Source organism: Centropristis striata, chromosome 4 (assembly GCF_030273125.1).
Source record: "Centropristis striata isolate RG_2023a ecotype Rhode Island chromosome 4, C.striata_1.0, whole genome shotgun sequence".
Taxonomy (NCBI): domain Eukaryota; kingdom Metazoa; phylum Chordata; class Actinopteri; order Perciformes; family Serranidae; genus Centropristis; species Centropristis striata.
In genome coordinates this window covers 2,165,209-2,193,058 of record NC_081520.1, presented here as the reverse complement: position 1 = coordinate 2,193,058, position 27,850 = coordinate 2,165,209, and the positions used below count along the sequence as shown (strand labels likewise).

General features: G+C 39.7%; 1 protein-coding gene across 2 annotated transcripts; it reads right to left on the bottom strand.

Moving 5' to 3' along the window:
* Positions 1-686: 686 nt before the first annotated feature.
* LOC131969679 (period circadian protein homolog 2-like) lies at positions 687-27,718 on the bottom strand. Of its 2 annotated transcripts, none has more exons than XM_059330811.1 (22): positions 27,486-27,718; positions 20,633-21,168; positions 19,362-19,454; positions 18,775-18,929; positions 18,485-18,606; positions 17,234-17,435; positions 16,732-16,783; positions 15,767-15,909; positions 15,524-15,602; positions 14,459-14,565; positions 13,547-13,700; positions 13,324-13,432; positions 12,406-12,688; positions 12,127-12,286; positions 11,087-11,223; positions 10,746-10,952; positions 9,686-9,931; positions 7,798-8,990; positions 6,387-6,612; positions 5,091-5,322; positions 4,109-4,259; positions 687-3,310 (listed from the first exon to the last, which is right to left on the bottom strand). In XM_059330811.1, exons 2-22 carry the CDS (start codon positions 21,067-21,069, stop codon positions 3,155-3,157), a joined length of 4,644 nt encoding a protein of 1,547 aa, XP_059186794.1. In that variant the 5' UTR covers positions 21,070-21,168; positions 27,486-27,718; the 3' UTR covers positions 687-3,154. The 2 variants fall into 2 exon arrangements, with proteins under 2 accessions (XP_059186794.1, XP_059186795.1); XM_059330812.1 differs by having other exon boundaries at positions 12,127-12,283; positions 27,486-27,716.
* Between the last annotated feature and the right edge of the window lie 132 nt (positions 27,719-27,850).

The following is a 27,850-nucleotide window of genomic DNA, read 5'->3' as shown; positions in this document are numbered from 1 at the left end:
TAATGTATTAATTCCACATTTATTTATTTCAGGTGCAAATAAAAGTCTCCTAAAATTCTTATCAATTTAGGATTTATTTTATGGGCATACATTTTAAACACTAATTAGCATGAATCATTTTCAAATTACTACTTGCATTTATTTTTAAGGGACTTTTATTCCATATATATTTATTTCAGGGAAAACAAAAGTTCCCTGAAATAAATAAAAGTAGCCTTTGAAATTTTTATTTTATATTTTTTTTTACCTTTTTATTACAGGATTTTTTAAAAATGTATAAATGTACTTATTTATTTCAATTGTATATGTATTTATTTAAAATAATACAAATAATTAAATCCCATAACTCATAGTTTAAGTTAATTTATTAAGTTGTTTTAGGCTTGTTCCCCCATCTTTCAGCCTTTTCAGGTTTTTTTAAAACTTAATATGTTTAGCAAAAAAAGTCATCAATAAAGTCATCAATAAAAGTAGCCTTTGAAATTTTTTTTTTTTTACCTTTTTATTACAGGAGTTTTAAAAAATGTATAAATGTACTTATTTATTTCAATTGTATATGTATTTATTTAAAATAATAAAAATAATTTTAAAAATTATTACGTTGTTTTAGGCTTGTTCCCCCATCAGCCTTTTCAGGTTTTTTTAAACTTAATATGTTAAGCAAAAAAAGTCATCAGAGTCACGTGTTACATTTCTGTATTTTTATTACAACATCGCTTCTCAAACACATTTCCTCACCTACAAAAATGCACAGAAGTGTGCTAGTATATGATACCACATACTGATACAGTGGCATTGAAACAAATTTACATGACCACACACGACATCATGTGCCAGTACCGGGTGAATCCAACAGCCCACCAGTCTGTGCAAGGCCTTATGAGAAAATAAGGTTTAAATATTCTCTGGTTTACTCTCCACATTCATTCTTGCTTTCATGGTTTATACACAGGTGGGCGTTGGAGGCGCCATTCAAGAGATCGTCCACAGAAAAAGAGACAAAAGACAGACTGCAGTTAGCTAGAAGTGGTGACGCAGCAGAGACTCTGTACGAGCCGCCCGCCAATCACCGGAATCACTAAAGTATCTGACCGCTCTGTCCATTGCGCTTAGCCCGCATGCTAACACATGCTAATGTTCTGCTTACAGTAACATGACCTGGGTTTTATTAGAGGTAGGGTCTGTCCCCACTGACACTCAAAAAGCTCTTAGCTTCGACCAAAAAAAAAAAAAATACACAAGAAAAAAAAAAAATAGAAAAATAGAACGATAAAAAACAAATCTGACAAGAAATTAACAAGAAAATCCTGAAAACAAACCAGAGAGATGGTCTTGGTCCAGTCTGTGTTACATTCACAAGCCCTGCCTCGACAGTTTCTGTTTCTCTGCCGTAGCACCAGAGATGTTCCCACTTCTCCTGTTTATACTTTGACAACATCACAGTGGATCACAGCTTTTCCTTAATACTTCGTTAGATGACGAGGGGGCTTGCAGATGCATGCATGTCACCGGTTTCCTGAGGCAACATGGTCCCCTTATCTGCTACAAATGTAATCCATATTCCTATTATAAGTGCTGATTTTTAAATTAACAACATTTTGACCAACAGCTGTTAAATGAGTCAGGAATCTGTCCTCCTCCTCCTCCTTTTGGCAGTGCCTAAAATATGCCAATATTGTACAAAATGCATAACAATGTAAAAATCCCCACTGATTTGTTCTAAAAATGACATTTTTTTTTAGTAGAGCTGCACCATATTGAGAGGAAAAGAACGTTACAATGTTCATGGATACTCCCTTAAAGTATACCATTTAAAGATAGAACTGTGGGGTGACAGGGAAATGCTTTTCCCACCGACCTTGTTAGTTTTAAATACAATTTAAAAAAAATACATTTTCAGCTTTGACCTTGATGTGCAGTAAGAAATATAACCAGTGTCCTCTTAACCTCTTAATCTGCGATGACACCACCTTTTCTCATAGCACCTGTGCTGTTTGAAGGTCTGCAGAGGGCTACAACACCTTGAGGTTTTATCTATTTATTTATTGTTGTCAGAGTAAAGTGACTTTAATATCCTATAGAGTCTGTTGTCAATGCTTGTAAACTGTTTTTTAGACACTGTCTTTTAGCTGAGAGTATTTGGCTTTAGCTTCAAACTATTTATTCAAGATATATTATCTGGTAGAAAATAAATAAGATACTTAAGTAGTAAAATGTATCAGATTGTCACTGTTGATGAAATCAGCCTTCCTGTCTTTCTCCTGGCTGCTGAGTGAGATGCAACCACTGATATAACCCAGAGGGGAGGTCCCTGCACCGAGCAGGACTACATTACCCAGGGTGCACCACAACTCTTCTATATAAGGCGTGTTTCCACTGAGTACTTATTGTAAAGTTAGTTCCCCTCGGCCTCTGTTCCCATACAGCTACTATCAACCAGTTTGTATCCAAATAGCGTCAACTAGTTAGCAGTTAGCGGCTCATTAGAGGGAAAATACCTCATGGAAACACGCCTATATTAAAAATGGGAATATAAAGGGGGGGTTTGAGGGACCTGGGTGGGATAATGTGGCAAAACAAACAAACAAACAAAAAACACAAACATTATGACTGGCAGCAAAGGCGTGCTGCTTGTTGATAACAATTTTTCCAACTGTTAATTAACAATTATTTAGTCAAAATAAACTTCTTTAACATCAAATATATTTATAAGATGCCCACTAACTCTTTAGAATAATAACTGCTCGTGTTGCTGTTAAGCTCCGCCTCCGACAAAGAGGTTTACTGGTCACCAACAACACGAACTGGGCCCCGGATCGTTCAGGCAAGTGTGTGTGTGTGAGCTGGCAAGAGTCCTATATGAGGGTCCTGCATGCAGAGACGCTCATACAGCACTGCTGCCCCCTGGAGGGCGGAGTAGGAACTGCACTTCAGCAGCAGTCCTCCACACACACACACATGGACTCACATCCTCAGATTCACCACAATGGCAACACAGAGTTCGGCTTTTTTCGAGTTTCTGCTGTGTTTGAGTGTTTTTTTGAGGATGTTCAGGCACACAGAAGTTTGTCTCACATCCACAATGTGTGTGTGTGTGTGTGTGTGTTGTGTGGGTCCATGGCTGGTCGAGTGTGTCCCCCTGCTGGTGGTGTGTTCAGGAGCCACTCTCTGGCTGAGGCTGGGGCTGCTCTGATTGGCTCGGGGCGTTCTGGCCCTCCTCGTTCAGCTCCTCGCCCAGCTCGCCCATGTCCATGTGGGGCAGGTCCTCCTCGATGGGGGCCGCCGTGGTGTCCTTGCAGTACACACACTCCTGAAAACACACACACAAGGCAGATATTAAATATATATTTTTGACTGTTTCCATACAACCGAACATTTTGTTGTGAAAACATGTGAAGTTATACATATACACTACCGGTCAAAAGTTTTAGAACACCCCATTTTTTCCAGTTTTTTATTGAAATTCAAGCAGTTCAAGTCAAATGAACAGCTTGAAAGGGTACAAAGGTAAGTGGTGAACTGCCAGAGGTAAATAAAAAAAGGTAAGCTTAACCAAAACTGGAAAATAATGTACATTTCAGAATTATACAAGTAGGCCTTTTTACAGGGAACAAGAAATGGGTTAACAACTTAACTCTATGGAGTCTTGGGCTATTTTGTCCATTTTTGAATTATTTTCATGTCTTTGTAAGTCATTTTGTGTCTTTTTTTGGTCATTTTGTGTCTTTTTTTAGTCATTTTGTGTCTTTTGGTGTCTTTTTTTGGTCATTTTGTGTCTTTTGGTGTCTTTTGGTGTCTTTTTTTGGTCATTTTGTGTCTTTTTTTAGTCCTTTAGTCCAACATAAAATGTGATTTTGAATCTTTTTTTTACTTTCAAAACACTATCATGCTCAATCAAGAATTTTAAATGTTGCAAATGTGCATTAATTTCAGAGTACACTGAGACATTAAACTGCATAACTTTCAATTAAATTCTGGAAAAGTCTGTGTGTTCTAAAACTTTTGACCAGTAGTGTATGTGTGTATTGAGTGTATTGAGATCTATTGAGATGCACCTGTATATAGATATTCATGTATTTTTGAGATAAAAAGTGCGTGTGGTCCTGACCTTCACATTGATAGCAGACGGTAGCCCCCCCCTCCTCATCCAGGGGTGCTCCTCCACTAGTTCTCTCCGCTGGTCGGAGGTGAAGTGCGGCTGGCTCTTCTGCATCTGTCTCAGCCGCTCCTTGTCTTCTCTCAGAACCCTCTGAATGTCCCTGAGGGTCACAAAATACATGTTGCAGTTTATGGACAATACGGATTATGGATTTCAGAATAAAGGCCTCCTATAAGAAGTGAGGAGCATTTATGGGTACAAGTCAGGAACCGGCCTACCTTACATATCTCAAGGGTGCTGAGTCCAAAAAAAAATGGTTCCAAAGAGAAATTTTGAGTTTTTGACCTTCTAATTTGTATCAAATGGTCACCAAATTGCCCATCTTGCACAGTCATTGGACCATTTTCCCCTTAGTTTTTTTGTAAGTAGGCAATCAAGATGAGGGAAAGTTTCTGGATCTATAGTCTAGAGTCAGAGCAAGGATATAGTGGAGGATCAGTGTCTTTTTTATGCATATATATATATATATATATATATATATATATATATATGCAAAATACCAACTGGAACATTTAAAAGTGATTGATTGAATATTTATGTCGGCCTTAAAAAATGACACAAATAATGCTTAATTTCACCTTAAAAGTTGGTATTTTTCATATATATATATATATGCATAAAAAAGACACTGAACCTCCACTATATCCTTGCTCTGACTCTAGACTATAGATCCAGAAACTTAATTTTCTCATCTTTGATTGCCTACTTACAAAAAAACTAAGGGGAAATGGTCCAACAACTGAGCAAGATGGGCAATTTGGCCGCCATATTGATATGCAAATGAGAGTCAAAAACTCAAAATTTCACTTGGGAACCATTTTTTTTGGATTCAGCACCCTTGATATAAGTTAAGTAGGCCGGTTCCTGACTTGTACCCATAAATGCTCCTCACTTTCACTTTTTGGACAATTCACATCAGTGTGAGACTCACCTGGACGGCATTTGATATGTCATCATGACTTTGTCGTCAGCGTTGGCCATGAGGAGCCACAGAGGCTCCTGCAGAACGTATTTGATGAAATGCTCTCCGTCTCCTTGGGTGGAGGCTTTGCCCTGCGACTGGCAGCCATCAGAGCTTCCTTTGTCTCTCGTCTTGGCTTTGGCCTTGGGGTCGTGTTCCAGAGAATCAATGCTGCCGAAGTATTTGCTAGTGTTGCTGCTCCCTGTGCACAGTTTTAGAGAGACAGGGAAACGGTCAAAATAAGTTTTCAACATACACTACCGGTCAAAAGTTTTAGAACACCCCAATTTCTCCAGTTTTTTATTGAAATTCAAGCAGTTCAAGTCAAATGAACAGCTTGAAAGGGTACAAAGGTAAGTGGTGAACTGCCAGAGGTAAATAAAAAAAGGTAAGCTTAACCAAAACTGAAATATAATGTACATTTCAGAATTATACAAGTAGGCCTTTTTCAGGGAACAAGAAATGGGTTAACAACTTAACTCTATGGAGTCTTGGGCTATTTTGTCCATTTTTTAATTCTTTTCATGTCTTTGTAAGTCATTTGTGTCTTTTTTTGGTCATTTTGTGTCTTTTTTGGTTATTTTGTGTCTTTTTTTAGTCCTTTAGTCCAACATAAAATGTAATTTTGAATCTTTTTTTTACTTTCAAAACACTATCATGCTCAATTAAGAATTTTAAATGTTGAAAATGTGCATTCATTTCAGAGTACACTGAGACATTTAACTGCATCATTTTCAATTAAATTCTGGAAAAGTTGGTGTGTTCTAAAACTTTTGACCAGTAGTGTGTGTACAAACAGAAACAAGTAAAGTTCCTACAGCCTTTTAAATGTCAGATTAAAGCATACATGGCATCCTAAAGTGATGGAAAAATTATTAGACCACCCTTGTTTTCTTCAATCTCTTGTTCATTTTAATGCCTGGTACAACTAAAGGTACATTTGTTTGTTGTAATATAATGATAACAACAAAAATAGCTGATAAGAGTTTAATTTAAGAGCTGATATCTTGAAAATGTTTCATGGTTTTCTAAATAATAACCAAAATCATTATCAAGAAAACCATGGGGAATTGCTAGATATCAGCTCTTAAATTAAACTCTTATCAGTTATTTTTGTTGTTATCGTTATATTACAACAAACAAATGCACCTACCTACTTAGTTGTACTATTTCAAGCACTTTATTCCAACTCCATGCATTTTTTCAGATCACATCTGATGTTAAATCATTAAAGAATCAAATCAAGTTGGTTTTTCCTCTACTAACCTGTTCTGCTGCCAGAAGCTCCACTAGCTGATGTACCACAGCCATTGCAGCCTGAGCCGGACCCGGAGCCGGATCCTGAACCCGAGCCAGAGCCGGATCCTGAACCCATGGAGCCAGAAGTGGCTGATCCAGTCCCAGAATGGGAGTCCTCCTGCAGAAGGATGTCCAGAAAGTCGCAGCAGGAGGAGTTACCGTCACTGTGAGCTCCATCTCCCGGGGACTCCACCTGGAAAACATGACAGCAAACCATCAGCTCTGTGACCGGCTGCATGTGGAGGCCTGGGAGAGAGGATCCGCCCAACTTCACCGGCCAGCGGCTCAGTAAGTACCTGCCTCAGGTAGGTACTTACTGAGCCACATCGGAGCGGTGATTTCGCACATGCATGATTCATTTGCAGACTGGTGCAGACTGGACGCTGAGGGGTTAACACCATGGGGAATTGCTAGATATCAGCTCTTAAATTAAACTCTTAGGATCTATTTTTGTTGTTATCGTTATATTACAACAAACAAATATACCTACCTACTTAGTTGTACTATTTCAAGCACTTTATTCCAACTCCATGCATTTTTTCAGATCACATCTGATGTTAAATCATCAAAGAATCAAAATTGAATCTCCCATCCAGGAATCAATACCTTTTCATGATTTTGAAACACACTGCTATTAATTATTTTCCACATTAAGCCTTTAAAATCTACATTTTCTCATTTATTTTCAAATCCTAAACCCTAAACATGAGAGGAGTTTCCATTAGGTACTTTTCCTTCTAGTGAGCCGCTGTGGCTGTGGTTTGGGAGAGAGGATCAACCCAACTCCACCGGTTAGTGGCTCAGAAAGTACCTGCCTTGGGTCGGTACTTTCTGAGCCGCTACTGACTAGTCGACGCTGATTAGATATGGTTGAGGCGGCGACTTTGCGCATGCATGATTCATTTGCAGACTGGACGCTGAGGGGTTAATATCTCCTGCTCTGACTGCAGCTGGGAGAGACTGCTGCAGGAGGACTGGGCCGCTTGTGAGTGCTTTAGGACGGTGTCTCCTACTCGTTAAGAAGAGTAGGAACGAGTCTCCAAAAGTCTTCAATAACACCAGAAAAAGTTGCTAGAATTGTCGCTAGTTGCTTTAAAAAATAAAAAGAGTCTCTTGTGGGGTCTGAATAGTCACTAAATATAGAGACAAAGTCACTACGATGGCAACACTGCTTGCTGCGTCGGTCAGTTGTCACATTCAAATTCTGTTGGTTAGCTGCTACAAAAGTACCTGTATGGGAACAGAGGCCGAGGGGAACTAACTAGTGGGCGGAGCCAAAACACTCAGCCGCTTTACAACAAGGTACTCAGTGGAAACACGGCTATTGTCAGGGGTTCTAGCACTTAAAAGTCAAAGATAGGTTCTCTCTCTGTCTCACCTGTTGGTGGTTCTCAGTCTTGGCTGTTCCTGCGTTCTTCTCCCCTGCTGCCCCGGCTGCTGCTGCTGCTGTAATGTTACCCAGGCCGAGTAACAGCGTGCTGTCCTGCCGTTCCACTGAGCGCTGTCCCTCCTCCATGCTCAGCAGGTTGAGCTGCAGGGGCGAGCTGCAGCGGGACTCAAACAGTGGCGGTGATGTAGCGGGCTCCCTGGTCCCTGAGGCCGGGGTGGAGGAGCGCGACGCCGCCCCCTCTCTGGGCTCCACCGCCATGGTTTTGGGGGGCTCGGTAGCTAGGCTATAGGGGAAAGGCTGAGCTGGATATGGGGCCTGAGCCACAAACTGAGTCTGTACTGGGAAAGAAGGCTGGGCAGCAAAGGGCTGCGCAGTAGTATAGGCAGTCTGAGGGGCCGGGAACGGTTGCTGGGTAGAAAAGGGGGGCTGTGCAGTCTGGAAAGGCTGTGGGGTAGTAAAGGGGGGCTGTGCGGTCTGGAAAGGCTGTGGGGTAGTAAAGGGGGTCTGAGAGGTCTGGAAAGGCTGTGGGGTAGTAAAGGGGGGCTGTGCGGTCTGGAATGGCTGCTGGGGGTTAAAGGCGGTCTGCACAGGGAACGGCTGCTGGCCCGTGTAGGACGGTTGTGTTTGCATGGCGTATGCTGGCTGCGGGGGCTGAAAGGGCTGCTGGGGGTTATATGCAGGTTGAGTCGGGGTCTGCTCGGGGAAAAACGCTGGTCTGGGAGCAGCCCCCAGCTGCCCCATCTGACCCAACTGTCCCATTTGGGGAAAGAGGTAATTGGGGAGCACCAGAGCCACCACAGGTGTAACAATGGTTGCACCAAACGGAGCAGCAGCAGGTGGAGCTTGGCTGCTCTGCCCCTCCCCAAAGCCTGTGGAGAGGGAGGGGTCGGGGCAGGTGGTCTGGGCTGGAGCTGCAGGTGCAGGGGGGTAGAGGGGGTAGGCAGGCACCATGGTTGGGTAGGAGACGTTGAAAGCCGACTGGGACGCTTCTGACGGAGACCAGGAGGTCTGGTTGAGACCCTGGAGAGGGGGCCGGGGTTTGCGGTTTGATACGGCGCTGTCTGATGAATCAGGATGCTTCATTCGGGGTTTCTTGGACTTCCTGTTGCGGTTGCCCTTCTTGGCAGTGGTCTCGGGCCTTTGGGCGCCTTGTTTGGCTGCACCTCGCAGTCCAGATGATTCTAAGAAGACACATGGAGAAGTCAGAGGGTTGTTTGTCACATTTAACAGAAAAAGGGTGATCATACAGTCATAGAAAAGAAAATTATTAGACCATTGTTTTCTTCAATGTAATGATGACAACAAAAAATGCTCATTAGAGTTTAATTTAAGAGCTGACATCTAGACATTTTCAATGGTTTTCTTAATTATAACCAAAATCATTATTCAGAAAACCATGTTAAATGTCTAGATATCAGCTCTTAAATTAAACTCTTATGAGCTATTTTTGTTGTTATCATTATATTTGTCCATTTTTTTTTGGTCGTCTGTCTGTTTTCGCCGTGTGGCTTTGTACTGGTGTATCGTTGTTTTCATTTTTTGTTGTTGTGGTTATCCTTTATATTATTCTTTGTATGTTATTTGTGTGTACATTATCTAATTTGTAAATATGTTCCTGAGTCCTGAGGCTCCTAATAAGTAATCCACTGTTCTTTTCTTTGTTTCTTCGTTAATAAAAATAATAAAAAAAATAAATATATATATATATTTGTCCAAACAAATGTACCTTAAGTTGTACCAGGCATTAAAATGAACAAGAAAGCACGAGAAAACAAGGGTGGTCTAATCATTTTTTCCATGACTGTAGATAAAAGCAAAACCACATTAATTCTCATTATAATTATAATTTTAAATTGTATTTGGTTTCTATGTTTACCTTGAGTGTTAGCTGGACCTCCCTGCTTGTGCAAATAGGTGAAACAGTCCTTCTGGAAGGTCCTGGCGGTGCGGAGCTCTCTGCAGCGGTGGAGGAAGGCCTGCTCTTCTTTCTGTGTGTGTGCAGCCAGAACCTGTTTGGTCAGTCCCAGCCGCTTGTACGGCTCCTTCTCCTGGCTGGGCGGAGACACCACGCTGGCGGGCAGAGCCGGCGGCGCGGGGCTGCCCGCTACATCCTCGATAATCTCTGGAGAACCAATTGGAGCCATAAACATCAGTCAAACAGATCTTATTGTCAAGAAATTAGTGTGAGGGTTAAAAAAAAGGATGCTGGACGTGTGTGCATATCCAGGATTTCTGGGTAGCAGTGGCTCTGAAATTAGATTTGGTTTTTAATAAGGACTTGGATCTGGACCCAGTGAGTCTGTTGTTGGGATTACCACACCCACAAAAAAAATCATCCCATTGTCAAAAATTGTGGAATGTCTTAACATATGCTGCACGTAAAACTATACTGCTGAACTGGATTTCAAATAAGCCACTAGATTGGCATAAGGTAATATTTGACCTCTTACCCAAGGAATATTTGACACACTGGTCCAGAGGGAAAATTGGTTTGTTTTATCATATATGGACCCCATTTCTCAATTATGTTGGACCTAGAATATCTAACATATTTTTGAAGGTGCTTCCCAGACCAAGGAATAACAATTGAAAGTTAAAGGAGAGGTTTTGCTCTCTGTTTTGCTCTTTTTCATTTCTTATTTTATTTTCTATATCATATTTTAATTATTGTAATATATACTTGGTGCTCCATTTTGTATTATTACTTATTATTGTCATTACTAATGTCATATGATACTCTACCATGCTTGTGCCATGCGACTGACTGACTGCTGTGCTGAATGTTCAACTTAGGGGGGGGGTTCTTTCAAGGGGGGGGGTGTTTAAACAAAAAAAAGAGAAAATGTTGTGTTGTATATGTGAATAAGTTGTGAAACATAATTACTAATAAAGATATATTTAAAAAAAAAATTTTTTAAAAAGGACTGGGCTCTCACCAGACTCTGGCTGAGGCTTCTTGTCTCCCACGTGGACGATGGTGCTGCTGTAGCTGCACTGGGACGTGATGGACACGACGCTCTCAGCCTTGCTGGGCAGGGTGAGGGGGGCCAGGGGGCCTCCCACCACAGCAGCTGCCCCAGATGAAGGCTTCTTAGGTGCTTTCATGTTTGACAAGCTTGGCTGGGCATCTAGCATCAAAGGGTCTGGATAGAGAGAGAGCAATCCTCTGTTAGATGATCACAGTCTGCTAAATCAAAACGTATTCCCTTATTGATAACATAGGGGGTATCTGGGTGGTATGCATGTTTATATAGACAGATGCATTGTGGGTACATGCCTGGGTTTGCGTCCTGAGGCACTTGCATGTCCTCCTCTGAGCCCTTCTTGTCGTCGTCCGAGTTGGAGGAGGTAGTGTTGTTGGAAAACTGGTACTTCCTCTTTGCTGTGATTGGAATGTTACAACTCTCCAGGTACCTGAGAAACAAGAGGGGGATTAAGTTAGTGAGTTCATGCTTCCTTCCTACATGTGATCTCTAAACTAGGGTGACCATATTTTGATTTCCAAAAAAGAGGACAATCGGCACGGCCTCGAGACACAAATTCAGACAGGCTTCTCGGAGGTTGATGAACATGCTTTATTATGCTTCAATGGTGCAAAATTAACTTCTGTAATAAAATAAAATGAAATCTGTGAAAACTTGTAACAAAATAATAGCTCTCGTAGACTCTTTTCAAATAAATGAATAAATAATATGAAATAATGTTCTAAATATGAACTCTTCTGTTAGAAAATCTAGCTTCAACAATATATCTCTTAATAACTGCAATAAGATAAATAATAGAAGAGTCTCACAAAGATACTAACTTAACAAACAAAAAGGATCTATACTTTTCATCTTTAGTTGTCTTTGAGCTTTGAGATCTCCAGCACCTTTATTAGACACTGAGACATACAGTATGTGCCAGCTTTGCACACGGTGCACTCCGCCTCCCACCTGTCCCGACCGGGACGGTACGTCGGAATTTTTTTTTGCAGTTCATCTGTGAAGCTGCACTTACGCTTCGGCATTTCCCGTGCAATGCTGCTCCGCTGTTCGATCTGCCCTCTGTCTGCTCTGCTCTCTGTCTCTCTGTGTGTGTGTGTGTGTGTGCGGCGCTGACCCGCCCACAAGGCAGCCTCTTGGTAATTACGTCTTGCAAAATTGTGTGCAAAGCGCCGGTCTATTTACGTGCGCGTGTACTGGTCCTATGAAAAACAGTGAACTTATAAAACCCGGCCGGACGCCCCGGACAGGACGTAAAAAGTGGACATGTCCGGGCAAAAGAGGACGCTTGGTCACCCTACTTTAAACCAGCATCATCAACAGCGAGCCGTACCTGATGACGCTGTCCAGGCAGCTGATCTGCTGGTAGGAGCAGACGGTCTGGTCTTTGCAGGTGAAGTCGTCTATGCAGGCTGCAGTACCGTCTCTCAGCTGCAGAGGGAGCGCCGAGTCCTTCAGGCGCACTGTTGGACTCTTCTGAGCTGCCACTGCTGCTGGAGAGGAACCAAGAGAACCGATCAGAAACACACAAGATTGCCAGGTAAACACACAAAGAGCTGAACTTTTCATCATGATGTAGCATGCATCAATGCATGTTTGATATTAAACTCACCGTCGTTGGTCTTCTTCTGCTCAGGCTTGGACGGCGATGGCGTGGGTGAGAGGGGCGGGGAGCGCAGGCCGACCTCCTGGTTCTTCAGCATGTGGACCCCTTTACAGATCTCCTGGAACGTCCTGGGAGGCTTGGCCTTGTTCGTCTCCTCCACGGTGTTCCCGACCACGGCGTTCCCGTTCCCGTTCCCGCCTTCGCTGGACGAGCTGATGCTCACCAGCTGCTCGTGGGAGCCGTTGCTGCCATGGCTACCGTAACCGCTGGAGCCCATGTTGTGGACCGGCTGAGGAGAGAAAAGGCTGTTTGAGAAAACTGACAAATACATCGATGGAAATGTACATTTAAAGATGCATCTCAATACATTAGAATATGATGGAAAAGTAAATTTCCAGAAGTTATAGTCAAACAGCCCCAACCAAGTATTGAGTCATATAGATGGACATACTTTTCCTTATTAAACATACTTTTTAAATGTAAGCCATAAGCATTACAATTAGAATAAATTAAATAAATTAAGACATGAAATGTTTAATTCTGTGTGTAATGGATCTAAAGTAATGGAAAAAAATATTAGACCACCCTTTTTCTTCAATTTCTGGTTCATTTTAATGCCTGGTGCAACTAAAGGTACATGTGTTTGGATAAATTATTATTATTATTTTTGTTGTTATCATTATATTTGTCCAAACAAATGTACCTTTAGTTGTACCAGGAGTTAAATGAACAAGAAATTGAAGAAAAATGATGGTCTAATAATTTTTTCCACGACTGTATATAATGTGTTATTTCCACATTTTGAATTGAATTGCTGACATAAATAAACTTTTCTCTGATATTCTAATTTACTGAGATGCACCTGCAAGTGGGCCTTCAGGGGTGTGTGTGTGTGTGTGTGTGTGTGTGTGTGTGTATACATACCTGGAGTAGCAGCCTGTGTATCTGTTCACTGATTTCCTGGATGTCTGAGTCCATGATCTTTCCTCCGTGGAAAGCTGGTGCTGCAAAAACATCTTCATTCACAGGACCCCTGAGGAAACACACAGACCACCGTCATCTAGATGTTCCCAGTGAAATACTACTTATACTATACTCCAACATGCCAATACTGATGACAATAAAACAACACATTGGGTATACTTACATGCGCACTTTGTGTCTGCCGATGACAAAGGAGACCTTGCGGCTCCAGGGGTTGACGAAGCTGGACCAGCTGGTGTCGATGGTGACATATTCTCCATTTCTGGCACAGAAACGGATCGAGGAGTGATCGAATGGCTGCCCAGCGTACTGCAGAACTGTTAGCAACAGAAGGCAGAGTAGAGCGTATGTGTGAGTGAGAGGGAGAATTCAATGCATTATTGGATTCTTTGAGCATACTTTCAGAGATAGAACACAACCTGGCTGTTTTCTAGTTGCCAAACCATATTTTAACCCTTCTGTTATGTTGCGTTAAAGACAGTCATATCCCGTGGCTATTCCATGGATATGTTTTCTTATTGGTTTGTTCCAAGTCACGTGACTTTCAAGGTCCCGGCGGTCAGAACAAAAAACATGGCGGACAGTTCTCTCATTTTTAGTGAAAAAATCAATATTTTGACTTAGTTTCTGCATAAAAATGGATTTTGATCACATTTCTAGCCAGAAATATATGTTTTATTTTCGAAATATTCACTCAGTGAATGTACATAATCACTTTGTGGTGAAGATCTCGCCAGAATAATATGACTGTCATTAACTTGCATTGTAGCGAAATCCGTGTCAGTTTCACGGAAATTTGAGCGATTCCGTGGCTATTCCACAGATTTTGAGTTAAGCGAAATCCGTGGCTATTTCACGGATTCCTGTGAGACCAGGTTGCATTTTGGATAATCAAACATGCCCTGGGTCAAGTTGACCCACGAACATTATTGCTGTTCCTGAGAAAGGAACATAACAGGAGGGTTAATGGTAAATCATGAACGTGCAAACTCACATCTGGAACTGTTGATAACTTTTCATCCCTGACACAGTGCCCATCAGTTCAGACAACCATGTGTATGAAAGGAGTTCTTACTCTTTCGATGCACGGCCAACATCAAGGGTCGGTCACTGGGGTGCATGTTGAGCAGCACAGGCGTCCCGATCAGATCCTGAGGGAGGTAACCCAACAGAGGGACGGCCCTGGTGGAGCAACAGGGACCAAGGTTATTATAGTTAACGAAAACTAACGAAATAAGGAAAACTAGAATTGAAAAAACATTTTCGTTAACTGAAATAAAAATAAAAACCAGAGTTTTTAAAAAAACGATAACTAACTGAAACTGTATTGTGTGGTTACAAAACTAACTAAAACTAACTAAAATTATAGTGAAAATGTCCTTAGTTTTCGTTTTTGTCAACTTTTTTCATTCATAATTCAGTGTTTCTATTTGAACATGCAACACATGGTGAATATGTTTACTGAGACTGGGATGTCTACACTCCAACCAAAATTCAAAACACCCAGAACTGTAAGAGTTAATAACCTTATTGGGGCTGAGATGATAAACCAAAGGATATAAAGGCAAAATTTATTATGACCACTTTGAATCTGGCACCCAACACATAGCCCATTACAAAAAAACTAAAACTAACACTAAAACTAATAAAAACTAAACTAAAACTAAGCATTTTCAAAAGATAAAAAATCGAAACTAAAACTAGAAAACTCACTCTAAAAACTAACTAAAACTAACTGAATCTGAAAACAAAAATTCACAACGAAATTAAAACTAAAACTAATGAAAAATCCAAAACTATTATAAGCTTGACAGTCTGTCTGAGGAGGTTAATCTAGTCAGAAGTAGGGTCATTTCTCATAGACTTCTATGCATTCTATGCATAGACTTGAGTCTAGTGATTTATACCATAAACGCATGAGGAAAATATTTACTGAGGAGGTAAATCTAGTCAGAAGTAGGGTAATTTCTCATAGACTTCTATGCATTCTATGCAAAATACTTCAGTCTAGTGATTTAAACCATAAACCCGTTCGCAACATATTTACTGAGGTAATAAATAAAGTCAGAAGTATCGTCATTTTCTCATAGACTTAAACCATTGCAGGTTTAAGTGCATTTTTTCTCACATACACACTCACCTCTCATCCACATCCTGGAACACACAGTTCGGTGTGTGTGTGGTGGTGAAGATTCGCTTGTCAGTGGGGATTCTGGGTGCTTTGAAGAGAGAAGGGGAAAAAAGAAAATAATTTAGGATGGATATAGTTTTATCACTACTTAGCCCAATGGTTTGAGACATCAGTGAGGCTGATGTTATATATATATATATATATATATATATATATATATATGTATATATATATAAATAAAGGTGTATGTACCTTCGTATCCAGAGTGCACCCTCTCAGCCAGCAGCAGGCAGCAGAACTGCTCCTCAGCCAGCTCAGCATCCTGCACTTTCATCCGGTACGGAGTCATACGGAAAGGATAGTACTGCAGGTTTCCTTCACGTTCCTTACCACCACTACAACACAGAAGCAAACGCAGAGTTAGAGAAGGGTCAGCTAAAGAGTAAAAAAAAAAAATGAATTCCAGTTTGGCTGAATTTTGAAGAAGGATCCTCCTGCATTTATTTCCTGAATAGCTTTTAATATATAACAACCTCTACACTGATGTTATGATATAATACCTCGATCAAATTATAACCTAAATTACCAACAAAAAGGTCTTAACCCTTGAACAATCCTGTAACAAGTATTAGGTGCACTTGTTGTTGTTTCATTTTGTTTGTTTTTGTTTTTCTCCTCTTGTCTTTTCCTGTCTGTTGTCTACTACAAGTTTGTCATGCTGATTTTGAGCTTGATCTGTCTCTGTTTGTTTTCAGGATTGTTTTTTTGGTGATTATTTGTAAAACAGAGAATATGATTGTTCTGTATGATAATTGAAAAATCACAAATAAAGTGAAAAAAAAAAAAAAAAAGGTCTTAACCCTCAGGGCCGGTTTTCATTTTATCAACACTTGTACTGCTTGGCGCATAAAACATGCTCCTAAAAAGCAAGCTATAAAATAGTATTATACATTATTATATTCTACTTTCATTGCACTGATTTTTTTCCCTCTACATCTGACCTGATTTTTGATATCAAACACTAATTGGTTTTTGAATATTTTAAATTGTAGCTGTAACACCTTATCTGGCCACAAGATGGAGAAAGAGTTTAAAAGCTCACAGCTGCTGACTTCCTCCCTCCTCCTCCTCCTCCTCCTCCTCCTCCTCCACTCTGTGCTGACTCAGATCTAGTTTGAGCAGGAAACTATGGATCAGAAAAGGCGGCTGTCACTCACCTGATGCGGCAAAAGAAGGACTTCTCCTGCATGCACTCCGTGGGAGACGACTCTGAATAAGAGAATAAAAGACGGGGAAAGTGGGACGAATATCAGATTGGATTCAAATTAGATTGAACTTTACTGTGAGAACAGGAACTAAGATAATGGAATGCAGTTTAGTGCAAAAATAGCAGTAAAGTACAAAGAAATATACAGATTTTTTAAAGTTAATGATACAATAAGTAGAATAAAAAATAAGTGGTGTGAATGCATTACATACACACTGCAGATCAACCTAATAAACTGGCAGCAATTGCGATTATGTGGCATGTGTGTGTGTAGGCGTGCATGTTAATGAAATATGTGCTAAGTGTGCATTAACACGTGTGTCATGTGAAGGAAGAAGGAGCTGTTGTGTGTGTGTTGGGAGGTGTTTCATGTGGGTTTTCCATGTGACCCCTTATTGGCAATATACATCTACATAAAGTGAAAAGTTACATAAAAATGTGGCATGTGGTACCTGCTCCGGTGCACATGCTCCATGAGGGCAGGCGGTAGGGCGTGGTGAAGCTGTAGAACACGCTGACGTCCTGCGGCGTCAGGAACTCCACGAACTTGGCGTTGTCAAACACTTCTCGCTTGCAGTTCAGGATGGACGCCGCCTGGTCCGAGATGTAAACGATTTTCCCCGTGATGAGCGAGACGGCTACAGCGAAAATATCCTGATGGTGAAAAAAAACACAAAGCTCTAAAACAAACAAAGCATTTCACCTTGTTCAAGTAAGTCATAAGTCACTTCTTCACATTCTCCTGATAAAAGTCAATTCATTTATAGCAGGGGTGTCAAACTCAAATACACAATGGGCCAAAATTTAAAACTTGAATAAAATGGCGGGCCAACATTGAACAAATAAACCTTTTAATATATACCAAACATGCTTTAACATTAAATATGGAACCAGCAACGCTTATAAACATATAATATATAACTAAATAGTGCAGACATGCAAAATCAAATTTCAAATAAAAAACACATCAATGTCATTAATTTACAATAATAATATAATAATTTGGCATTGCCTTGCGGGCCAAATAAAATTACACTGCGGGCCAAATTTGGCCCGCGGGCCAGAGTTTGACACCCCTGATTTATAGGAAGTCTTAAACTTAACATCTGGCCAAATCTAACAAATTGCACCTTTAACAAGTCTCAGAATATTTGGTAATGCTGACACATCTTAAATGAAATAACAATATGTGTCCTATACCATTACTTTGTTAAACATCATTAGATATTTACTTTAAATTGATCATGTTTTTTTATGTCATATTTCTACCTGAAAAGTAACTAAAGCTGTCAGCAAAATGTAGTAAAAAGTACAATATTTGCCCCAAAATGTAGTAATGGAGTAGAAGTATAAAGTTACATAAACTGGAAAAACTAAAGTAAAGTACAAGTACTTAAAAATGGTACTTAAGTACAGTGCTTGAGTAAATGTACTTAGTTACATTCCACCACTGCTTTTCATTTTATAGGAAAGAAACTTCAAGTTTGATGCTGGTTAATATAATTTGTATATTCTTTATCGATCTCAAAAAATCCCATTTCATTCTTCCTGACTGCAGATTGAAATTCCTAGAACCTTATTTATTATTAAAAGTAATTACTGTACTGAGAATGTCAACATATGCTTGGTACCAATTATATTTGCACATTTCAGACAACTCGACTCATATTTAGAAGCATGAGGTGAAGATCAGAGGTACTTACATTGTTTTTGAGGGTATATTCAGAGGTGATGCTGTTGATTTCTTCGATGGTATAGGATGAGACATCGATGCCTGTGGGCTGACTGTCATTAATCATCAGCATCTGGTAGTATTCCTCGTTGGCTGCACAACAAGAGAAGAAGAAGGATTATTTAACGAACAGGATCGATGAAAACATACTTTGCAGGCGTTTTGCTTCATGCTTTGTTTCAGTATTCCTAGCACAGATGGGTCCAAATTTCGCCAAAATCTGCAGGAAAAAAAGTGCCAACAAAAAAAATCGAGTCTTACCTTTCACCTGCTTGACACATCTCAGGGCGTATTTGAGCGTGTTGACCGTGCTGGACTTGCCCTTGCTCCTCTTTTCCGACGGCAGGTGCATCTTCAGCTCCTTGAGGGTTTTGAAGAGCTCTTTCTGTGTCTTAGCCTTGGCCGACTGTTCGCTGCTGCAAGGAGGACATGAGACAGAAACACGTGTGTCAACATGACGAGGTCTCACCAGCGCTGTCACATGCTGAGAAGGTGCTATCTCTATGGAAATACATGGGGCATGATGGTGAGGACTGGCAGCGAGAGAAATCTTTTCTGCTCTTAAATGCAAATAAAAACTACAAATATATTCTGGGGGATAAAATGGGATAAAAAATAAATAAAATAAAATGTAAAATGTACTGCCCGCAAAAAATAAAATATGCATGAATACGATAAAAAACTAAAAATCATAAAATCAACATAAAATCAACACTCTACGTGGTGTTAAAAGCCAACGAGAAGAGATTTAAAACCTCCTGCTGTCTTTGTTTGTTTTCTGTCAAACTTTGAGGTGTTTTAAATAGTAAGTGAATTTAAGGGAAAGATGGAAGAAGAAGTGTATGAACCTGCAGCCGCTGGTTGAAGGGTTGTCCTGCTCGGAGCTCACCAGGCTGAAGGCGTTGGAGCTGCTGGGCGGCGAGGGGCTGTGAGAGTTTGAGCTGTAAACAACAAACAGACAGACACCTTGTGTTATTGGAGAACGGAGCATTATGAAAGAACAGTTATTATAGAGTACACAGAACGAACACACCATCTGTAAATCAGCCGATACAACAAGAAGCAAAGAAGAGGATCCACTAGATGGAAACAACCCCCTTTTCTCTAAATGTGCCTTTTCATCAGTGGTGGAAGAAGTATTACGATCTCTTACTTCAGCAAAAAGTACTAATACCACACTGTGAAATGACTCCACTAGAAGTAAAAGTCCTGCATTCAAAATTTACTGAAGTAAAAGTACAAAAGTATCAGCATCAAAATGTACATAAAGTATCAAAAGTAAAAGTACTCCTTATGAAGAATGGAGCCACTCAGATTGTTTTATATATTCTAAATATATTGTTGGATTATTATTATTATTATTACTATTGATGCATTTATGTAAGCAGTGTTTTAATTTTTTCAAGATAGGGCTTGTTTAAACTACTTAATATACTGTTAATGAGGTTGAAATAAAAAAAGTCTAATCCCTTTAAATGTATCATGTTTTTTATGCTAAATCTAAACCTGAAAAGTAACTGAAGCTGTCAGCTAAAGGTAGTGGTAGTATACGATAGATAGATAGATAGATAGATAGATAGATAGATAGATAGATAGATAGATAGATAGATAGATAGATAGATAGATAGATAGATAGATAGATTACTTTATCTATAAAGTTACATAAAATGGAAATACTCAAGTAAAGTACAAGTACCTGAAAATATTACTTAAGTCCAGTACTTGAGTAAATGTACTTAGTGGCATTCCACCACTGCTTTTAATTTTAATTTCAAATTCATTCTTCCTGATTGCAGATCACAGTTAAATCTGTAACTCTGTAACAATAGGGTGGTCTAATATATTTTTCCATGACTGTATGACTTCTGCTACAGCTGCTAAACTGAGTTTCTCTCACCTAATCTCTCTCATTTCCAAGTGAAATTGTGCCAACAGTCAGAATCAGGACTAAAACGCAGTCGCTACAATGACTCAGAGCAACAATGAGTCACAGAGGAGAAAATGGCCCTGGCGTTACATTAAATGAACCTTACTTCCGTGACCTAGATGGTCCGCTCCCCCGTGGCGGCGGGGAAAAAACTTCATCTACCACGACTCAGTGCATGTTAAGCGCCCTCACCTCTTGTTGCTCCCTGAAGACTCCATCAGAGCCGAATCTTTGCCGTTGCCGTTCGAGCTGCCCACCGATTCGTTGCCGTGGGACTCGTTGCCGTGCGACTCGTTGCCGTGGGATTCCGTCCCGCTCCCGCTGGAGCCGCTGCCGCCCATCTCCACATCCTCGTGTAAAGGTGGGCGCGGCCGCTTCCTGTCATCGTGCGGCGAGCCCGGAGAGGCCGGGTGCTCGTGGCTGCTGTCGCTGCCCTCGGAGGCCAATCCTAGCTGGGCTTCTAGCTCCACGCCGTCCCGCCCGCCACAAGCCTTGGTGTAGCGGTGAAGCTGGCTGATGGCGCCGCAGGGAGAGCCTTCCTCTTCCTCCTCCTCCACCTGGAAGCAGACCCTTTCCCGGTTCATTTCACGCGAGTACAGGTAGTGGTTGGGATCGCTGTCCTCAGACATGGAGCAGGCAGAGACGGGAGGTTAAGTTATCTTCCACATGGTGACGCCATGAAACGTACGGCTCTAGCTCAGGAATGATGGAGTTGATGCCTCAGGAGTCTAAAAGAGGAAAAACATGTGAAATTACTCAGATGAATGCACACTACCGGTCAAAAGTTTTAGAACACCCCAATTTTTCCAGTTTTTTATTGAAATTCAAGCAGTTCAAGTCAAATGAACAGCTTGAAAGGGTACAAAGGTAAGTGGTGAACTGCCAGAGGTAAATAAAAAAAGGTAAGCTTAACCAAAGCTGTCTTTTTTTAGTCATTTTGTGTCTTTCGGTGTCTTTTTGTGTCTTTTTTTAGTCCTTTAGTCCAACATAAAATGTGATTTTGAATCTTTTTTTTACTTTCAAAACACTATCATGCTCAATAAAGAATTATATATGTTGTAAATTTGCATTAATTTCAGAGTACACTGAGACATTAAACTGCATAATTTTCATTCAATAAAGTCAATAAATCAATGAGCTGAGAATAAAGTTGGATAAAGCTTCAGTTTGCAGACTGAAAGCTGTAATAACAATTATTAAACACCTGTTAATTTGAGCAAAACTAGCTTACTGTATCAAACCTTGCTAGCATGATTTACTGAGTTTAATTTGATCCAAAACTTATTTAAACATAAAACACATTTAAATATGCAAGATTACTGTGAAAACTAACCTCATGTCTCTTCGGGGGCTAAAACATTAAACACCGAATTCCTTTACGTTATCTTCACAGTTTAATCAGTTAAATTAGTTTTAAGATTGACGGGATCAAGTCTCTTTTCGTCCTTTCAAAATAAAAGCGCCCATTATCAAATAAGGCTTTTGTTGTCGTGTATTTATATATATCTTTTATTTTGCCCATGTATGCATAAATTGATCGTTAACATTATAGATAATCAAGTTTGCAGGTTTCATCCAAAAGCCAGGACCCCAGGAAGACTAGCGAACTGCCATGGCACAAGCTAATGGGGATCCTTTAATAAAACAAAACAAAGCCCATCATAAATAACAGATCAATAGTAAAGAAACACAGTCCTAAAATAAGAACCATCGATGGGGACTAGCCTCCACTTTGATTTGATCAGCCAGCAGGGAGCCCCAGCCTCTCACCTTTTTATAAAGTCAACATCTAACAACAGCTACCGACATAGAAAAGGTCACAGCAGGAGACACACACGCACACACACACACACACACACACACACACACACACACACACACACACACACACACGAAAGCTGTGGCCACCCATCCTTCAAAAGGTCTGCACAGTAAATAGGCCGCTGCCCTTTCCAGGTGGTAGACAGGCCCAGACCAGTTTGGTCCGGTTAAAATTTTCAAAAGGTAAAAATGAAAGGCACACAGCACACAGCTCTGCAGACACAACACAGACAAAAACCTTCACCTCTACAAACCTTCAGGACAAAATGCTTTCAAATAATCTGTACTATTTAAGTTATCCTTCACACAGTAGAAAGACAGCGGAGCACCTTCTCTCACAGGCTGCTCCAGTCATAGGGACAGATATAAAAAATCTTTCCTGCCACATGCCATCAAACTGTACAATAACAAATAATAGCCTGGTTCATTACATACTGTCGTTATGCACTTTATGTGTTCTTTATGCACACTGTTCATTGCACCTTATTTGTTTCATAGCACCAACATTTTTATTTTTATACTTTTTATACTGCATATTCATATTTATTCTGCACTGGAATTCTACTCCTTAATACATACTCCTTCTTTAGACACTTTATTTTTATTTTTACATTACATTTTATTGTATTTTTATATTTTATTGCTTGAAGTATCTATCTATCTATCTATCTATCTATCTATCTATCTATCTATCTATCTTATGTCCTCAGAAGCTCGACACTTCCCAAATGAACTTATTAAGAAACAGAAGCTAAACTAATCTCTAGGGAGAGAACAGGTCTCACTCAAGGACACAGCTCATCCCACACAAACAGATAATAACCAGATGTGTCGATGCATTGTCCATGTTCACTTAAGTCTAAATCAAATAAAGCCTTATGTAACATTGTTGCAGTGACCCTGGATCAACAAACACAATAAAGAAGATGCACAGTCGAAGCCAGAAACATTTTCCTGTAAAACTCTCAGTCTAGCTCAGTAAAGTACAGTTCTATAATGGTTTCCTGAACAAGTTCTGAATTACCACAAGGTGGCGGCTACATCACTCCACTCAGTCCAAAAAAAGCCTAAACCTGATTGAAGGCTGGGCTCGCTCATTGTATAAGTTCAACTGGATATCGGGCTGTAAGTCACATGTTGCATCACAATTTGCTAATGGGTTTGTGATTGTGATATGCTGCAAGAACATATGGCTTTCAAACTTCCTATCGGTTACAGGAGCATCTCAATACATTAGCCCCAAAGAAGTATTGCGTCATATAGATGGTCATACTTTACAGAGGCCAATATTTCCATATTAAACATACTTTTTAAAATGTGTCTTTTAAATATTCACATTTTTTGAGACACTGAATTTAGGTCTTCATTAAATGCAAGCCATAATCATTATAATTATAGGAAATTAAACCAATTAAGACATGAAAAGTTTCATTCTGTGTGTAATGGATCTATATAATGTGTTATTTCCACTTTTTGAATTGAATTTCTGACATAAATAAACTTTTCTATGATATTCTCATTTATTGAGATGCACCTGTATGTCTGAAGAGTTCATTTTGCAAAATCATGTTTTTTGGTGAAGTTCAGGGAGAATCTACTAAAACAATTTTCAATTCAATGTTAAAAAGGATTAACAAATCATCACATTCTGTTATATTTACATATTAGACAACGTCCCATCATGAGCATCCACGAGGTTGAGTTTCTCTTGCTTATTATATAAGACCATTCACAAGCATTTAGGGGTGTAAAAATGTACTTGCTTTCTGAATGAAACTGGATAAAAATACAAGAGAAACAAGTTTTTTCAGCTCTTCAGCCTCCTCCTCTTCCTCCTACACCCTGCACAGCAAATCAGCAGTTATTTATGTCGACTAATACCATAATAGGAAAAACTGGCAACAACTACTGAAACCAAATTCAAAATATTTCCTCATTGCCCTGCTATCCAAGATCAGGGTGCAGCTATTTACGTACAACACGCCTATTCTTCTCTTTACATAAGCTGCTTTACATAACTCCTCAGAGTTTCAGGGATCTTATTCCTGTTTTAAACTTCTACAATAAACCTCACAGACTTTCCGATGACCCACACTTCCACCGGCACCTTTGGAACCGGTCCACGCTGGAGTTCAAGTGAGGCAGCGGCCAAGGCCTCAAAGGGGGAGTTTCTATTGGTCGCTGCAAATAGCCAATCAGGAGACAGCAGGGACTGGCAACAGGTCAGACCTATGTCAGCTGATCAGGGGGAAGTAATGTTTGACCTCAGGTCCATGCCAACAGAAACACACGATCATTTTAATTTCCTTTTTCATAGAGAAAATTATTTAAGCTTATGGAACAGCCTGACATCACATCATAAAATCATAAAACTGGATTGTATAACCCAGCAAGTTATATACAGCCATGGAAAAAAATATTAGACCACCTTATTTCTTCAATTTCTTGTTCATTTTAATGCCTGGTACAACTCAAGGTACATTTGTTTGGACAAATATAATGATAACAACAAAAATAGCTGATAAGAGTTTAATTTAAGAGCTGATATCTAGACATTTTCCATGATTTGATTGATAATAAACAAAATCATTATCAAGAAAAACATGGAAAATGTCTAGATATCAGCTCTTAAATTAAACTCTAATGAGCTATTTTTGTTGTTATCGTTATATTTGTCCAAACAAATGTACCTTGAGTTGAACCAGGTGTTAAATGAACAAGAAAGCAAGGAGAAAAAAAGGGTGGTCTAATAATTGTTTCTGAGTCTGTATTATTAGAATTATTAGTTTATTGCAAACTGTGAGGCTTCTTTTGACACAGACGACATAAAATTAACCAGCAAGAGGAGGCGTCACCTTAAAAAAAAACGCTGATCTGTTAAAGAGATCAAGGCTAATTGTCTCATTGATTGTTGATGAGATATAGATAGATATAGTTTTTAATTTACAGCTCAGCATGAAACACATGAAGCAGATAAACTGACTTTTAATGAATGCAGTGTTTGAATCAGTCATGCAACCACTGCATTGATTGGAGCATGAGATGCTGTTTAAATGGTGTGCAGACCCCGCCCACTCTGTGCATGGCAGGTGTAGACCAGCGTGGTCATTGTGCAGAGCCACTGTTAACTGTCTGCAGCATTAAGGCATTGAGAAGCCATTGAAAATGATTGCCATAGAACTAATATTCTAGGTTAACACAATGGAACTGTTGCCAAACACAAAACATAACAAAATGTGATTCAATTCTGTGCCATCATGAAAATATCTAACACTTTGTACTCCAAAACGTGTGCAAACAGCCATGATATTGGCTTGCCTGTAACAAAAAATACAAAACCAAACAGAAATTGCAATCAATTTTAGCAAACTTGAACTGATTTCCTGGACATGCAGTATGGATATGAGCTTACCAGAGACCTATTCCTCTGCAAGATTATACAAACAAAGTCCCAAACTTTCTCCAAATCCTTTAAAAAAAAAAAAATCGACATGACATGTCCACACGACACAACATGTAACTGTTAAAACAGGAGTGACATAATGAAACTGAACTCCCTCTGCTTCCAGCTCAGCCCTGTTTCAGCTGATCCACTCAGCACACTAGCACAGATCCCAGGCATTATACAACTCTGCTCCAGTCACATGGATTCAAAGCAGTGGTAGCCTTGTTTCATAAAACCACATGCTTTCACTTGGATCCAAATACACTGCTACTGGGGTGTGTTCATGAATGGAATTTGAGACCAGAATTACATGAGAAAACTTAAATTAAAGAATATTATCCAGTTAATAACAGGGGAAAACATTAGTGTTATCTGGAGAGGAGAGGATAAAGCTGTACATATTATGGTATAATTTCTTTCATGCATACTGCTGTATGCCTTTAAAATGACATCATAGCAGCTCTTTCAAAAAATATATATACAGTCATGGAAAAATTGTTAGACCACCCTTGTTTTCTTCAATTTCTTGTTCATTTTAATGCCTGGTACAGCTAAAGGTACATTTGTTTGGACAAATATAATGATAACAAGAGATTTTCCATGGTTTTCTTGATAATAACCAAAATAATTGTCAAGAAAACCATGGAAACATCCAAACAAATGTACCTTTAGTTGTACCAGGCATCAAAATGAACAAGAAATTGAAGAAAAATATTTTTTTCCATGACTGTATATATTTGTTCATCCCTTTATTGTATTGGTATTTAATTGTTGTCATTGCTGATAATGTTAAGGCACTTTGTTCTTATATTTCTTTGTAATGGTAAATATATATATTAAAAAAATAACAATAAAACAATATTTCCATATTCCTCTTTTCCACACTTCTGCGTCAAAGCAAAAACAACCAGTTGCTTTCTGTCTTTACAGGGTGAAATATTATAATAATTAGCAGTGAAAATGAGCTAAATCGCTACCTGAGGTCATCTAACATTGAATTTAACAGCATTGTGGTGCGATTAACAAGTCGACCTAATATCCACAGGTAGAGTGGAGCAGCAACCTGTTCTCTTTGTATGCACAGTCAGTAGGCCTCTATAGGCAAAAGTAGCAAGCAGGAGAGAAAATAAACTTTCTTAGGAATTCGAATGTATATAATACATTAATTTTGTTTTAGTTTTTTTTAGTTTTGCCGGATTTCTATATTTCTATATATTGAAATAAAGCCATTTTCTCAGGTATGTTGCCAAATCATTCTCTGAGTCCTACCAACTAATACTGGAAACTGACAGCTCAATTTAAAAGTTAAGAATTAGATTTCAGTGTATATTATATTCCATGTAAAGACAAACTTTTACAATTTAAAGGTTGTATTAAAAAATGAAAAATATATATACATATTAGTAATGGGAACAAACACCCTTCCCCCATCTAACTCCATTGACCTGCTATACAAAATCCACACACACGTTGACCTGCAATCCACAGCACGGTACACTGACACAGTTATGTAAAAGTGGCATTATCACTCAAAAACCCGCCACTAAAAGACAGGATTTTAGTCTCAGAGGGTCCAGTTCACATAGACAAGACATTTCCTTCCTTTACGAGTGAACAGAAACCCCCCAAAGGGCGTTTATAGGTTATAAAAGTAAAATAAGTAGAGCAATCTGAATCTCCGCGCATGCGCACATCGGTTTACGTTATGCAACTTATTTTTTGTGCTCAATTATTCTTCTCCTACTCCAACTAAAGAGGTTAAATTTAAGGGGAACCAACCTGTTTTGCCGGGTTAAAAATCTCCTCCGGTTGTCCCCGGTGTCGAGTAAAAATAAAAACCCGAGCAGTGGATAAAACACTCAAGTTAAAGCTCCGGCATTCCTCAATGGGGACGGGATTCAGACGAGTTGACACAGTAGTGAACGGTTCCTCCCCGGTACTCTCCGCGCTGGCCCGTCAGCCAATCAGCGAGCTCAAACTGCGACCTCGATTTAGACTCCGCCCCCGGCGTCTCCCGATTGGCTGAAAACTACGGGTTTCCATGGCGAAGATGACGGAATTGAAATAGTGGGCGCTGATTGGCCCAGAGCGCTGTCCGTCGTTTTATATAAACAAGTCATCCCCTGCACGTGGAATACCATGTT